This window comes from Meles meles, chromosome 8, assembly GCF_922984935.1.
Source record: "Meles meles chromosome 8, mMelMel3.1 paternal haplotype, whole genome shotgun sequence".
NCBI lineage: Eukaryota > Metazoa > Chordata > Mammalia > Carnivora > Mustelidae > Meles > Meles meles.
The window spans coordinates 97,728,874-97,745,251 of record NC_060073.1 but is presented as its reverse complement, the minus strand read 5'-3'; the positions used below and the strand labels follow the sequence as shown (position 1 = coordinate 97,745,251).

Here is a 16,378-nt window from a genome sequence, read left to right as displayed (position 1 = left end):
TCTGGGTGTGTGGAGCAAGCCCGTCTCAGGGTTACAACTGTTTCTGTTGCCTTCTGGAATCTAGGCAGCAGCTGCCGGGGTTCTAGAGAGACTGGGGACGTCCGCTCGCTGGCTCCCAAGAGGGGCCCTGGGAACACCAGGACGCAGCCCCAGAGCCCCACAGAGCCAGGTGGAGCACAGAACCCAGAAGCCTCACATGAGCGGGGCTGGTGGGGGGGGGGGGAGGGGTTAAGTGAATTTGATGTAGAATGAATAAAGTAGTAAGGAGGAAATGAATGCCAGCCTTCAGGTCCAGCCTGCTGCCACATCAGCCCCCAGCACATGGTGGCATCATGCTCCCTGGAGGGGGGAGGGCATTTAAGGCAAGAAAAGTCCACTTCTGAGTGCTGGTACTCAGACCCAAGCTAGTCCGGTGCTGGGAGTAAGGTTGTGGGACCACCTTTCTGGGCACTTTTTGTTGTTGTTGTTGTTCTCTGGGGCCGACAGGCACTTGAGGGAGATTGTAGGAAAGCGTTGGGAGTCTGTTTAGGTGACTTTTGGAATAGGAGGCTGGTGGGGATTTAATGCCTCATGACTATTGACATTGACTGTGAGAACCAACACCTGCTGAGAACCTACTGTGTGCAAGTAGAAGAGGGGTTACAGCGCGGGCTGCGAAAGCCAGGCTCTCTGCATCTGACGGTTATGTGGCTTTGGGCAGGCTGATTGACCCTGGGGTGCCTGCTTCCCGCAGAGGGACCACCGGCAACCTACTCCAGTGGTTGTTGTAAAGATGAAATGGTCCCTGGAAAGTATGGGCTGACTGAAAGACTACTCTGCTTCTTCTCTCCTTGAACCCTTCCATAAGAGGGGCCCCTGTCTATGTACCCTCTGTAGGGCATGGGCTGCTGTGGGGGGGGGGCCGAGCCCCCTGCTGTCCCCAGGCCCTCTGCCCTGGCTCGCCAAGGGAGCGTGTGGGCTCCCCGGGGTAAAGCAGAGCTAGGGGCCTGTTTTCTATTTATTAATGTGGAAAGTTCTACCTGAAACAGTTTGGAAATGTGGCCTGAACAAGTCATTGGCCAAAGATTCTCATCTGATGTCATGACTTCGTGTGACAATAAGAAGGACAAGCCCTTGGGGTGTCCACAAATGCAACCTGGGCCAGTCCAGGGAGCTGTCAGACCCATTTCCTGTCTTCAGACACCTCGCAGGCTGTGGTGCTGGCTCTGGGGAGCTGCTTGTCCAGGCCTGGCTCTTCCCCCCAACCTGTGTTCCAGGCAGGGAGTGCTGGAGGTGGGCGGTGGGGGGGGCTGCCCCGGGCCTGGCCCCGTTGCGTGGGCTGGGTCAGTACTCACGCTGGATGTCGATGGTGACCGAAGTCTCCTTCCCTCCCGGGATGGCTTTGTTGGTGGCTCGGCACACGATGCTCTGCCCATTCTCCACGTCGCCCGGGGAGATGAAGAGGGTGCTCACGATGCTCTCGCGCTTGCCATCTCGCAGCAGGGTCTGAGGGAACAGGGAGAGAAGGCCTCAGGTCAATCGGCTGGGTTGGCCTGGGCAGGTAGGGGAAGACATGATCCAGTCTCAGAGGAGAAGAAGAAGAAGAAGCCCCCGGCCCCAGACAGCCAAGGGTGCAAGTGTCCGCAGACAGCTGGGGGGCTCCTGGTGGCTCCCTGGCCTGGCCGCGCCCTGGGCTGCAGAGGGACAAAAGACCAATTCCACCATGTGGGAAAAGCCTGGACTTGTAGACTCCAAAGGAAATCTGGCTGCAGGTGTCCTCTGGTGTCTGGGGGGGGGGGGTGTCTCTGGGTCTGCAGGCAGCACGTGCAGCCGGTAGTGGGGGCGGTGCTGTCCCCCCTCCTCCTAGGCAGTGATGTAGAGCTGCAGCTTGGGGCATGGGGGTAAGAGCAGGGCTGGGCCAGGGATGCAGGCAGAATCTAGGCACACTGACCATTTCATTCCTTTATCTATGTAAACCCTTCCAACCTTTCAAATCATTTCACTTCCTGACCTCATTAGAACCCTGACCAATCAGAGGCGGGACAGAAGCCATTGCTGGCCTGGTGACAGAGGAGAAAATAGACAAGACCAGGAGGGACTGCAGAGCTCCACCAAACTGACACTGCAAGTTGGCGGTGAGATAAGTAAGAGGGTCCCATACTGGGCTGAAGAGTGGCCCCCCCCCCAAATTCATGTCGTCTTGGAGCGTCACAATGTCATTTGGAAATAGGGTCTTCAGAGATCAGCTAAGTAATTCGTAATTAGTTAAAGATCTCCAGACAAGATCATCCTGGATGGGGCGCGGGAGGGCAAATCCAATGACTGGTGTCCTTCGAAGTAGAGGGGAGGACACAGAAAGGAACAAGGAAGAAGGTCACATGAAGACAGGCAGAGACGGGAGTGATGTGGCCACAAGCCAAGGGACTCCAGGAGCCAGGAGGAGGGGAGGTGACAAGGGAGGACTCTCCTGGAGGGAGCACAGCCCGCCGACACCCTAATTTCAGACTCTCTGACCTCCATGAGGCGGGACAATACATTTCGGTTGTTCTAGGCACCAGTTGCGGGACGTGGTGAGGGCGGCCCTAGGAAACAAAGGCAAGTCTGAAAGCTTTTGGTTTCCTGCCTTCCACGCCTTCCATTTCCAGTGGGGGCCGTGAGGCCGTGCTGTGTTCCTTTTCAGCTACCTCCCTGGCGGTTTGGGGACCCAGCAAGGTAGGTGCTGGGGAGCTCTGTCAGGCAGCAGTCAGTACTCAGTTCAGTACTCAGAGACCTTTGATCCTGGGAAGCTTCTTAACTCCCTCCAGAGAAGGGTGGCTGACGCGGTCTCATTCCACCTGCTCGGAGCCAGAGGATAGATGAATAGATTTTACTTCCTCAAAACCTCCCTTAAGATAGTACCAGTACTGTTCTCACCAGACCCTGAAAGGAAGGAAGCACTGGCTCTGTTTAATAGAAAAGAAAACTTAGTTCAAAGTGGGTCAGAAACTTGCCGGGCAGGGCTGGAATTTGAGGACCGTGACCCCTGAGGCCGTGACCCTCCCCCCACGGCTCCCTTCGAGCCAGACGGTGGTTAGTAAGAGTCTCACTTAAAGGTGGGAACAGTGAGAGGGATTCAGCAGACTTTTAAGTTCACTGAGCTACTTAGCCTTGCTAAGAAGGAGACAGCCGGTCAAAATGGAGTCACTTGTGTTAAGGGCCCCGCATCAGCAAACCAAGACCTGATACCTAGCTAGCCTCCTGCAGTTTCAGACCCCGGCACACCCTGGATGTGATATTTAATCAGCCAACCTGGAAACTCCTCCTGGTCGGCAGCGGAGGTCATCCTTCCTTTCTCCCTAAGGGGGACCGTGCCTGAAAGGAGGCATTCTTTGCCAATCATTTCCTTTTCTCCTCTCCATCTCTGCCTTTAAAAACCTTCCATTTTTGTGCACCTCCTTGGAACTCCTTTCTACTTGCTGGATGAGATGCAGCCTGATTCATGAATCATTTAATAAAGCCAATTAGATCTTCAAATTTACTTAGTCAAATTTTTGTTACTTAACAGCAGCAGTATGTAAGCTGCTGGAACCTGCTCTCCAGGTCCTCAGCTCTGTGTGGTCCTTGTCAGCAAAGCTGGTGGCCTCCAGCACTCGGAGCACGTGCCCTGAGCCTCTGTCTAGAACACGCGCATCCTGCTTTAGATAAAGCCATCTTCTGAGACGCCAGAGAGATCTACGGAGCAAGGCAGGAGTCTGGACTATTTCTGTTGCACGTTCTAGAATCACCTGGGCCTGGGCGGGCTCCCGTGGCACATTCCTTCCCCAGGAAGTGGGGCGGCAGTGGGGGGGGTTCCTGGAGCGGGGTTGGGGGAGTGATGGGGTCAATCCCAGGAAACCAAGGGGCGGGGCAGGGTCATCAGTGGGCTGAGGGTCTCCAGCTCAGCCTCAGGGCCAGGAGCTAAACTGGAGGCCAGCAGAACAGGGCTAGTGGGTGGGGGTGGGGGGGCATGGAGCTGGCATGTGGTTGAGCCCCAAGCCAGGCCCTATCACAGCACTAGTTCACGTGTCTATAAATAGCCAGGCACTAATAAGAACCATTTCCTGGATGGAAATAAGACCTGGGGTAGGGTGGAGGGTGGGAGGAGGTGGGGAAGGCCTGTATGGCTCTTCCTCATCCCCCTTTCTTTACTTTTACACTGAGCTAACAAGAACATTTACATTAAGTTTGACTCTGCCGGGCACTTCTCCCATTGATCTGCTCCCGGCCTGGTGGGAGGGAGGCGGGCAGCCCGGGTGCTGGCGGGAGGGGAGCGGGGAGGCCCGGGCTCCTAATTAGGCCCTCTGACTGCTTCCCTTCCTCCTCACACCCAGGATGCTCCTGAGCCTCCGAATGATGATTAATGACATATTTACTGTGTCCGGGCATGTGCTTTTCTGGGAAATAAAAATTCTGGTTCAAGTTGTTTGTTCCACCTAATTAGAGAAAAGGGAGATGTGTTCGTTAAGCAAGGGGAGAGCAAGGGGAAGGCAGGGCTGCAGCAGCTGGCTCCCCCTGGGAAGCTGAGCATCTCACCCTGGCCCCTGGCTCCCCGGGATCGGCCCCCAGGCTCACCCGCAGGTGTAAAGCTGCCCCTCCCCCCCACTGATCTGGTGGCCTGTCTGCTCTGCAGCGGCCAGCGCTTGGCCGCCGTCTGTCTTCTCAACCTACTTTCCTTTCCTTCCGCAATCCCTCCTCATCCTCGCTCCCTTTCTTTCTCTTTTTTCTTTTCCTTCATTCCCCTCTCACAAATCTCCCCTGTCTCCCTTTCCTCACATACAAATGAAGCCTTTGCACTTTGGGGCCTCGAAGCCACAGGCCAGGCCAGGGGGAACATTCTATCATTTGTAGATTCTATCATTTGTAGAACCCTGTCCCAGCCGGGTTTCCGCTTTCCCTCCTCTCCCAGCTCCTGCCCGTCCATCTTCCCTTCCCTGACCTGGGCTCCTGGGACACACCTCGAGCCCCAGTTTCCCACCTCCTGCTCCAGAAACCTTCATTAACATGCAAATCAGCTCGGGGAGGGTAAGTGGATTATTTTTTTTTTTTTTTAAGATTTTATTTATTTATTTGATAGACAGAGATTGCAACTAGTCAGAGAGGCGGGCAGGGAGAGAGAGGAGGAAGCAGGCTCCCCGCTGAGCAGAGATTCCCCATGTGGGACCTGATCCCAGGACCCTGGGATCATGACCTGAGCTGAAGGCAGAGGCTTTAACCCACTGAGCCACCCAGGCGCCCCGGGTAAGTGGATTATTAATGGCAAGTCACTTTGTCTCTGAGGCCACCACCTCCAAGGCCCAAGGCAGCCCTTCCTCCAGCTTGGTGGGGAGGAATGTGGGGCCCAATGCTGGCCTCAGAGTCCCCCAGCCCAGTTGGCAGCTCCTCGGGCTTTACCAGGGCCCAGCCCACCTGGGTCTGGAGATGCGGATCAGGGGCACATGCCCCAGAGTGAGTGTGGGAACAGCAGACTTCGAGGGTGGGCTTTCCACCCCTCCGCTTATGTGTGTGTCCCATCCACGAGCAGCTTCTGAGCTTTTCAGACTAACCCTTTGGCAGTGTGAGGCATCTCTAAACACCGTGTGCCCCGTGCAGCTTCTTGTGTCCCTAGCCCCCAGGCGCCATCCCTGAGGGCAGGCACTTGGCATTCAACAAGAGGCCTGGGGCGGGGGCAGGGCTGGGGGCACAGCGTGCATCCTGCGTGCGGTGGCCCAGCGTGGGCAGCAGAGGCCGCTCGGTTCTTCCCAAGGACCCCCGGGCCTCAGAGGGCAGTGGAGAGCCCAGAGGCTCCATGGAGAGGCGGGCAGCTTGGAGATGGCTGTGTGCGAAACACAGGTGACGGGGTGGAGCGGGCGTGCTGTGCGGAGGTTAGAGGGAATGAGGGGGTGTGGGTGAGTGGGGGTGGGTGCCCCAACCCTGGTGCTAATTCTGGGAAGCTAATTGATATGCAAACAGCCTGGAAAGCCCTGGAGTGAGGCCTGATTGCCTGGCAACAAGGCCTCCCTCTTCTCCCTCCTTCACTCACCTCCCCCACCTGCTGGGTTCTTTTTTTTTTTTTTTAATTTTTTTTTTTTTAATCTCTTTGCTTCCCCTTTTTATAGCTGCCTGGGGGATCCGTTAGGGGCTCTTGTCCCGTGGCTCCAATGAGGGCCATAAGGGACGGTGGAGAACCACAATGCCATTGGCTGCAGACCCTGTATCCCTGGCAACTCCAGTCCTGCGCCCTGGGTGAGGACGGATGCCCTTCACAAAGAAGGTCAAGATAGGTGGGGGCTGCCGTGCTGGCTGGAGACTCTGGGCCCCCAAGAGAAGAAGATGGCGGTGCTGCTGGGGGGACTGGTGGGAAGGGAACACAGAATGAGAGGGGCTCCTGGAAGGAGCTGGGCCCCAGTGAGGGCCTTAAGAGGGATTGTTCCAGAGTTCCTCTTAGCACAGGGCCCTAATGAGGCTCCATGTTCTGGTGGTGGGTGGGTGGAGGGCCCCTTGAGTAGGCAGCATCCTGAAGCTGTAGGCCTGGAGAGCAAGGGGCTTCGACATAGATACATACATGACTGGCATGGGGCGGGGGCGGGGGCGGGGCGTTGTGCGGGGCAGGCCGTCCTAAGACTAAGCAACTCTCCTACCTCCAAATCAGGGTCAGGTCCTCATCTGCCGCCCATCAGCTGTTGGGGAAGGAGCAGACAGAGCAGGAAGCTGGCTCGCCAGGAAGATTTCCCTCTGGGCTCAGGCCATCCTTGCTTTCCCCCTCTTCCTTAACCTGTCCTGTCTCTCCTGGTCTGTGTAGCTGCTGGCTTTCCAGATGAACGCCACGTGATCACCATTCTGGTGTCCAACCCAGGGAAGGCGGCCTGAGGCTGGGCGTCCAGGAAGGGGGGAGTTGGAGAGAGGCCTTGCCACCAGCTCCCAGGCTTCTGCAGCTAGACACCCGCCAGGAGTCCCAGGCACTCCCCCAAGCACTCCGGCCACCAAGGCGTTGGTAGCGGCATGTTCAAGGAGAGGCGCCACAGCCTGGGCTGGGGGCCGGGGTGGGGGGCAGAGAGTGCTTCCTTTTCCTGATTCTCCTCCCAGGGCAAGGGGCCTGGCCATCCTCAGTGATGCTGTCCTCCGTCCTGCTGGCTCACCCTTGCCCTGCTGGCCCCATGCTGGATGGCAGAAAGAAGGTTCCCTGATACCAGGGCTGGTGGATGACCCCTGGGGAGGCAGATCTGGGATGGAGGTCTGAGAGGTGGATCTAACACAACTGGCCGGCGCTCTGACTCTCCACCAGGTGCTTTCTGTACATTATTCCTCTTAAGTCTCATAGCAGCCCTGATGGGCATCTGTGGCCATATGGACATTCCCATCTAGGAAAGGTGCGCCCTGGGGCCCGAGAGGATCAAGTGAGGACCAGGCAGAGAGCCCGCCAGCAAGGCACTCTTCTCGTTCCGGCCTTCCAGCCACCCTTTGCGGCAGGCACTGTTCTTGCTCCCACTATACAGATGGGGACACTGAGGCACCGCAAGGTTAGGTAGCTTGCTTGCTGCCCATGGCAGAGCTGGAAGGGGTTGGAGCCTGGTTTCGAAGTGAGGCTGCCCAGCTCCGGGGCCGTGGGCTTAACCAGCACCGGTTGACCAATACTGAGGGCTTCCGACCTCGGGGCCAGCAGGGCTGCCCCAGGCAATGTGTTCTGGGGTCCCTGGGCACGGCTTGACAGTTTGCTCTCGTTTGAGTGCTCTCTTAACACCCTCTCTCTGTTTCTCTCTGTTTCAGCGGCTCATACCTTGGGGGCTGCTGTGCCTTTGGGTCATCAGAAGTGCCTATGTGACTGGTCCTTGCAGTCCCGGGAAAAGGAGTGGGAGGCAGAGGGTGGTGGCCCCTTGAGCTGGTTCCACATGAGCACTGCTGGGTGAGTCGTAGGTTTATTGCTTGTCAGAGCTGGCAGGGACCTGCTCTGGACAGAATTGTCTGCCCCCCCGAATTCGCGTGGTAAAGCCCAGACGCCCAGTGTGACTATATATAGATATAGGACCTTAAAGGAGGTAATTAAGGTTAAAGGAGGTCATAAGGGTGCTTAAGGGTCCTTGTAAGTAGAGGAGGAGACACTGAGATCTGTCTCTCTGCATATGCAGAAGAAAGGCCACATGGGGACACAGAGAGAAGGTGCCTCTGCCAGGAAGAGAGGTCTCACCAGCAACCCTCCTTTCTGGCACCTTGATCGTGGCCTTCCAGCCTCTGGAACTGGGAGAGAGAGATGTCTGTTGTTTAAGCCACGGGTCTGTAGTATTTTGTTATGGAAGCCCAAGCCCTACTCCTACAGAGTGTCCGATCCAACCCCTTTATTTTACCGGAGGGAACTGAGGCTCAAGGAATGACTCTCCTGAAATTCACAGAGCAGGGTCTGGAACCCCGGCCCCTGGCTGCCTGGTGCTGTCCTGCTGGTCATCGGTCTGTGGGAGTGTGAACTGGGCTGGGATCGGGGGGCAGAGGGCAAGCGTGGCCTCTTGCTCTGGCCTGCTCTAGCACCCTGCCAGGCTCTCCCAGGGCCCTTCACCACATGGGTGATGCAATGTGCTGGGGCAAGGTGACCTCCGGACAGGCGCAGCAGGGTGACTCCGATCTTTCTCTTCCCCACACGGGGTGTGTCCTCTGCAGGACAGAAACTTTGGCAGGGGCTGCAGGCTGACCCAACTTCAGGGAGGGACTGGACAGATGCCCAGATGGGAAGGAATACCCCTTGCCTTCCTTTTCATCCTTGTCTGGATGATCTATTCCCTCAGCCATAACAGGGGCGGCTCCAGCCCAGGACAGGAGTGAGAGATTTATTTCTCAACCGGCAGCTTCCCCCTGGGTGGACTTGTGCGGGAGGGAAGGCATTTGTCCTGGGTTCTGGCACCAGGATCTGGGTGGGGGCCCAGAGCGGGGTGGGGCCTTGTCAGCAGCCCTGGGGCTGACTCCTTGGCGGGGAGTCAGGTTCGGACAGGAAAGACACACCCTCAGAGAAGCATCATTTTGGCCTCATAGCCCAAAATGATGCTTCTCTGACTGGTGATGAAAGCCTTGCTTATTTTTTCAAGACCCAGGAAGAGGAGCTTGGTGGTGGGGTGGAAGTGGGGAACAGGTCATGCATCTCCCCACTTTCTGAAGCCAAGGAGAGCCCCAGGAAGGGGCGAGCTGGGGTTCTGGAGGTCTGGACCTCCAGTTTCAGAGCCTGGGCATGCTGGTTGGCCCTGGGGATGGACACAACCTCGCAGCAGCTGTCCCTCTGTCGAAGGCTGTACTGAGAGAACACAGGAAGGAACGCAGCCCTGGATGCCACGAGACTGTGGTTCGGGCCACTCACCAACTGAGAAGGGCAGTCACTTCTCTTTCAGGCCTTGCTTTTCTGTCTGTAGATCAAGGGAGCTGGACCAGCCATCCTCCACCGTCCTGTTCATCTTTAAAGGCTCTGTGATATATAAATGCGGTCTGGGATTCTGTTTACAATTTCCCTGAGTGGAGTTTGGTTGGGGGAGGCTTTAACCTGTACCTGGCATTTTATTTTTATTCAGGTAGGAGGAGGCCAGCAGATCAGGGGACAAGTGACAGATTGAAGGTCATTTGTTACAGCCCCCAAGGAGAGGGGGAGCCCTGCCCCACATAGGGTCACGGGGATGCCTCAGGGCAGGGGGAGCAAGGGGAAAATGTGGTGCCCGCCTTTGTTGTGGTTCTTGTAGGAAGGAATGGACAAAGGTTTTGGAATTGGGTGGTTTGAATCATTTCCACAAGCTCTCGGCTGTAGGACTGATCTCCAGTTATCCAGGCCCTGGGGATTCAGAGCTGGAGGCCAGCACCTCGGACTCCCAGCTGGTTTAAAGGAGGTGGTGAGGGTCTGGATGCAGGGCTGTTTGCATATCAAAGGCATGTGCTCAGTGCTCGGTTTCCCATCTCTAGAAAATCAGCGAAGCCTGGGAGTGGCAGTCCCTCCTCATCGGGAAGGCTTTGGGATGACAAAGCATCATAAAATAAAGAAAATAAAGACCCAAGTATACAGGGGCCAGTTCAGGGCATTTCCGGCTCATGGTACCTTGTGTGAATTACAGAAAGACACCCCTGCAGGTAGGTACAGCAGGTGCAAGGCATCGTAAGGGATTATGGGCTGGGTTTCCTCAGCCGGGCAACTTGGACAGGCAAGAACCCAAACAGCCTTACCTCGTAGCCCTGGAAAGTCGGCCAGATTTAGCAAATAAAAATACAGCACACTCAGTTAAATGTAAATTTCAGATATACCGTGAATAACTTTTCAGTCCAAGTATGGCATATAATTATGCCCCATGCAATATTTTGGGATATACTTATACTGAAATTCAAATTTCAAATGGGTGTCCTGTATTTTATCTAGCAACCCTAGGCCCTGGCCACTTCTGTCCCTGAGCCTGAGGTCCCTGTCCTCCGACCTTACTCTATTCTTAGGGTCTTGACAGAGCCCAGCAATTACCCCAGGAAAGAAGAGAGGAAGACAGAATTACACAGTCAGGAAACAGAAAAGGTCAGATAAATAGAAACAGAGGATGAGAGGGGAAAAATTGACATGGAGCGAGAGAGAAAAATACAACGAGAGGTAGGGAAGAATGGGAGACAAAAAGCACACACACAGTGCAAGAGGGGCAGAGTTGGGGAAAGGGGGCTCTCCGGGCGCGGCCCCGCCCCTCCCCCTGCCCCCAGGCCTCACCTTGGAGTAGGTGGCCCCATTGATGACCTCTCCTTTCCGCAACCAGATGATGGAGGCCGCAGGCTTGGCATTATCTGCGTGGCAGGTGAGGTTGAGGGGGTCCCCCGCCCGCAGGCTGATCACAGGCCCCCCCAGGATGACCGGGTCATCAGGTGGCACTGCAGGGGTGGAGGGGGGAGAGAGGAGTAGAGAGGTCAGACTGAGGGCGTTGCTCGCCTCCACCTCCAGCAGGGCTGGCAGGCTGGGCTGGTGGATTTTATGGCGCCGATGACAAACAATAATGATCATACTTTAATAAAATGTATAATCCCCTTGTAGTATAACAATAATAGCAACAACAGCAATAATCCCTGACATACGCACGGCGTGTTTATTTGCAGCCGATGTTCATGCCATCATCTCATCTGCCGCTCGCGATGAGCGTGAGGGGACAGGGCCGGCATCATTAGCTCCGTTTCACAGATCAGATTGGGAGGCAAAGCTCCGCTGCCCAGATAATATCTGTACTTTCTTTCTCTTTAACTTCTCTCTCTCTCTTTCTTTTTTTTAAACAAAGCGCTGTCACATCTGTCGTCTGATTTAATCCTTACAACAGTCTTGCAAGGTAAACATTATTATTATCCCAATGACATAGATCTGGAAATCGAGGCTCCGCGGGATTAAGTGACTAGCTCAAGGTTGCTGGGGAACGGGGCCCCAAGCCAGGGCCTCTGACGCCTGCAGCTCCCCTCCACTCCTTGCCCTTGCAGGGGTCAGGGGACAGGCGGCAGGCAACCTTGCAAGACTGAGACGGCGTTTCAGAGGCCTGTGCGACCCTGGCACCTCCTTAGTGCTTGATTCTTCCAGAATGGCTCCAACTGCCTCATCCCAGAGTCAGGGTGAATCTCTGCTCCCCATTTCTCCTGCTGCATTTCACAGTGGGGTGATCGGAGACTTGTGGCTCTGGAGAGTTGGGGGTGCTGCCGCGGGGAAGATGTCCACGGCAGCGGCTGCATCTCCCACCTGGCCCAGCACGGGGCCCAGTTGCCAGCAGACACTCCATAACGCTTGCCAAGTTCACTGGAGTCACCCCTTTGATCCCCTGGATGACCCTGAGATGTGGGATGGGCACTTATGATGACAGGTGACCATCATTGGAGGAGGGGCCCAGAGAAGTTTAATGACTGGCCTAAGGTCACAGAGCCTCTTCTCATGTTCATGCTTAGGGACACATGGAGGGTCTCAGGTTTCTGTGGTTTCCTGCCTCTCCTTGCTGGACCAACAGACAAACCACAGAAGGGGCAGGGCTCCCTGGAGACCCCCTGGGAGGTCCCTAGGCTTCTCCCCCACCTCCCTCACCCCACCCCCAGGGAAGGGCTGGGCCAGTCAGTTCTGGAGGCCAGAGGAGGGCTGAGCTGCATGTTTGCTGAGCAGATGGAGGGAGGGGAAATCGGGTGCTGACGGATGGGGGTCTTAGCAGAAAAGGCCTTCCTTGCCCCGTTGCCGGAGAAAGCCCTGGCCTCCATCCAGGCCCCGTGCAAGCTTCTGCCCTGTGGGATCCGCGAAGATGGACTCAGCAGCGTCAAACAGCATTGCCAGCCCCGTCCTGACCCAGCTGGCTGTGCCTTCCAGCCCCTGTGCCCCTAGGGCCCCGCGCCCACAACCTGCCTGGCCTCCCTCCCCTTCCCAGGGCCTGCCCGCATCTGCCCCTCTCCTAGGGCACCCAGGAGACTCCAGGAGGCTCTGGGGCCAGGTAAACAGCAAAGCGGCCCTTTCAGCTTGTGGCTGTGCCCCCTCCTTCCTGGCCCGGAGTAGGCCCAGTTCAGAACTATAGCCCAGTGAGTGCCAACTTCCATGTTTCTATTTTCTGAGGAAAAACAAACCCTTGGGGTTTCCAAGATGCTATTAGAAGCCCCAGAACCCCACTGGAGATCCTGGCCCAGTGAGGCCGTTGGCCTCATCCAACCCTGCCCAGCCTCCCCAGGGGGCTCTGGGCTCAGGCAGATGCTGGTTGTGGGCTGGACGATGAGGACGACACCCCCTACCCCGCCCACCCCAAACTCTCTCATTAGTGCCAGAGGCCTCCTTGGTGCTGGTGTGGCCAGAGAGCAAAAGGGAGGCTAATGAGGGGTTTCCACAATGGGGGGGGGTGGGGGTGGGTGTGACAGTCGTTGATGAGGGGAATTTTAGCTCTGTGCAATGCTGGGCCCCTTCCAGCAGGGAGGGCCGGGGCTGGGGCTCCTGCCCCCCTTTCTTCTGTGGGTGCAGCTTTTTCTCCAGTAGGTGTCCAGGATGGAGGCGCTCCGGGCTGAGCTGGAGAGCAAGAGACATTGGAAAGAACCATCTCAAGTTCCAGGAACAGAAGAAACACTGGACCACCCCATGTCTCTGGGACTCTCCAGGGAAGAGCCAGAGGGTGTGGTCCTGTGGAAAGTACCCTAAATCAGAAGGGGTTAACAGGGGCACGGGGTCCCGCCTTCTGGCTTTATTTCACTTGAGACAAAATATGAAAGGACAACAGGAGATCCGGACAGTTCCTTCTGGCGCTGACATGTCTTGGGGTCTGAGACGGTGGTTTCCAACCTTGGCTGCATATTACAATACTGCGGGGGAGATTTAAAAAAAAAAAAATCCCATTGGCAGGCCGCACCCCACGAACTAAGTTCCAGTCTCTGGTGGGTGGACCCCCAAGCTTTGGGAGGGTTCCAGTGTGAGAGCAGGTTGGAGAACCAGCTGTCCCCGGGCCTTTGCTCAGGTGCCTATCCCACGCTGATTGCAGCATAGAGCCCGAGGAGGTCTTTCTAAAAACCAGATAGAGCAAGGGGCCGAGCTTCCTTCTTGCCGTTCTAGTCCTGTGTTTTGGAATATTGGATTAGAGGGAGCGCAGGGGAGGGGAGAGGGGAGTGGGACGCCCGCTTCATGAGTACCCGGGCGCGCACACACGCTCACACACACGAACATCCATCCTCAGAATGGGTCCTGATTATATCTTCCTAAATAAGTGGTTATCACGCGGTTATTCATGTAGCTATGCATTATTGATTGGCCTTCGCCTCGCTGCACACCAGATGGGGTAGGAGGGGGTGCGGATGGGGCCGGGGTGCGTGGGGTGGGAGTGGGTGAGGAGGGAGGAGTTTGGGGGCCAGGAGGCTGAAAAGAAATCAACAGTCGCTCTTGGCAGCTGTAGCGCCGACGGAACGGGGCGACTCATTACCTCTCCATTCAGACTGGCCCCGAGCTGGGGCTGCTGGGTGTGGGGCAGTGGAGTGGGGGGGAGGTGGGAGGTGGGGGGAGGCCGAGCTGCGGGACCCAGAGATGCATTATTCATGCGTCGCCCTCACAGGATTGGTTATTATCCTGAACCACTATAGAGTTTGGTCTCCTAATTTTTAATCACAGGGAAGGTGGAAGCGTTAGCCTTTTGTGATTAATCCGGAGATAAAAATAGTTGACTGTTTTGGTGTTGTGCTCATTGTCAGTCAAGAAGAAATGCATTAACTGTTGGGTGACTGCGGCCTGAGGAAGGCCAGAAGGCACCCTGGGCGGAGCTGGGCCCCAGAGCTGGACAGAGAGCCGGGGGAGGCCACAGCTCGGGCTCAGACAGAGGCCGGCTCCATGGGCACCACTGACCAAAGGGACGTATCGCCCAAATTACTGCCGCATGATCAAAGGGGTGCTTGGGCCTGGCTATGCTGGGCGCCCATCTCTCCCTGTGTGGGACGGGGCCCTTGAAGACTTTTCTCTGAGCTCTGCTGCCCGGGGCGGGGGGACTTGAGCGGCAAGGTGAGGTTTGTGGACCAAGTCAGGTGACGCATTGGCGGAGGAGGAAACTGAGGCCAGAGAGCACAGCGCCATCCAAAGTTACCCGCGAGGGAGGGCAGAGAAGGATGGGGATGGGCGCGGGAAGCGCGTCCTCCTTCCACTAGGAAGGTAAAGCTTCCATCTGTTTTCTGTACTAAGGCTCCTTACGCCCTCTTAGGAAGTAAAGGATTCTGCAGGGAGAAGCGGAGGAAGGCCCACGCAGCCCCACAGCTGTCTCTAAGAAGGGGTCCCGTGATCAGAAGGCCTCGAGCTTCTGGACCAGAGCGTACACTGGGGTGACCATCTGACTGTCCTTCCCACAGGACGCCGGCTGGGCAGAGGGCAGAGTGGAGCTGGGAGTTCGAGGATTTTGCCCTGTTCTGGAATTGCTCCCTGGAAACCTACCCAGTGACCGTGCGGTGTCAAGCTCATTTGACTCATGGTCTTGGTTTGCTTGGTTGGCCAACCTTGCTAGGACAGGCTGGGAAAATTCCTTTGGTGCCAGGCCAAGGGCAGCACTGAGGGGGCTCCCTCCAAAATCCAGTGGGTCACCTAGGTGGGCCGCTGGCCGGCTTCCTCAGGGACTCTGTTGGCCCAGAGGGTTGGTTTCCACAGACGGCTGATGGGGCACATCAGCCCCCAAAGGCCAGCAGCAGGGACATGGACGGTCTTGCTGGAGAAGAGCGGGAGGTCAGCCAGGCCACCTTCCTGCCCCCACGGCATGACAGAGCACCTTGCTGACCCCGAACTCTTTGGAGGGAACTCCTAGGTCTCCATCTCACACACAGAACATTCTCCGGAAGTGGTGTAGGAGAAACCCCAGTCCAGCTGTGGTCTGGCTCTGTGTCGACCCTGCCAGGGGCTCACACTCTATCTAGAACATAGTTCGGACTCCTCCCTGTTGCCTATAAACACCTGCACCTTCAGCCCTGGGCCACCCCTGCAACTGACTTTCTCCCACCCCTCACCCACCGTGCCCTGCCCACTGCCCTTCTGTTTGCCCAATGCGCCAAGCTCACCCCCGGCCCAGGCCTGGCCCTGGCTCTCCTCTGCCTGGAATCTCTATATCCTTGTCCTGCCGGCTCCTTCCCGTCAAGGAGGATGTCTCTGAAATGTCACATCCTTGGCGAGGCCCGGCCACCCTGTGGAAGAACCCTCCTCCATTCTTCTCTGCGAATCCCTCCCCCACCGCTTTATTTTTGTTATGCCCGGGTTCATCTATTGTTTGTCTCCCCTTATGACAAAGGAGGCTTCCTCACAGCAGAGAAAGACCTTGTCTGTCTTGGTTGTTGCTGCATTTCCGTGTCTGGATCAGTGCCTGGCTTGCAGTAGCTCACGCATTTGTTGAATAAATAAACCGAAGATGGCTGGGCGGGAGGTCTGTCATGGGCATTGGTTCCTGGGGTCAGCACTTTTTACTGTGTGTGTGTGTGTGTGTGCGCGGTGGGGTGTAGAGTTGGGGTGGTGGACGAGTGACTGTTGGGGGGCTGACAAAGAGGGGGAGCCTCCTAGCCCTCCCTGGGACGGCAGTGCAGAAACTCTGTCGTGTGATGCTGGGGGACGGGCCGCTTCCTGCCATTTCTGGAGAGGGCAGCCTGGGCTGGGAGGGCTTGGGGGAGGCAGTGGGGGTTGTTCTCAGTCTGTTTCCGAGGTAGCACTATTCCTGCTGGTGGAAGAGGGAGCCCAGCCCGGTCCCTCGGGCTCACAGGCTGGGGAGGCGACAGGTCAGAGACACTTGGCCGACAGCAGGGGGAGGTTGGCTGCTGGTGCTGTTTTCCTTGTTTTTAAGGCATCAGTGTTCAGCCCCAGGCCTTAGGGACCTGGCTGGTCCAGCCAGCCCAGCGGCTTAGTTCATGCTGGGAGGGCCAATGCTGACCCCACGGAGGGAGGGGCCCCCAGGGGCCTCTGGGCTGCCCTTCC

At 56.8% G+C, this 16,378-nt stretch overlaps 1 protein-coding gene across 5 annotated transcripts in view; it reads right to left on the bottom strand.

The window, feature by feature from the left end:
- Positions 1–16,378, bottom strand: part of KIRREL3 (kirre like nephrin family adhesion molecule 3) — a 540,762-nt gene that overhangs the window by 31,216 nt on the left and 493,168 nt on the right. For all 5 annotated transcript variants that reach the window (XM_046016829.1, XM_046016833.1, XM_046016831.1 and 2 more), the window contains exons 6-7: positions 10,679–10,836; positions 1,335–1,485 (exon numbers count right to left, since the gene is read on the bottom strand). In XM_046016829.1, coding sequence (XP_045872785.1) covers positions 1,335–1,485; positions 10,679–10,836 — 309 coding nt within the window. The remainder of the gene's footprint in view (positions 1–1,334; positions 1,486–10,678; positions 10,837–16,378) is intronic.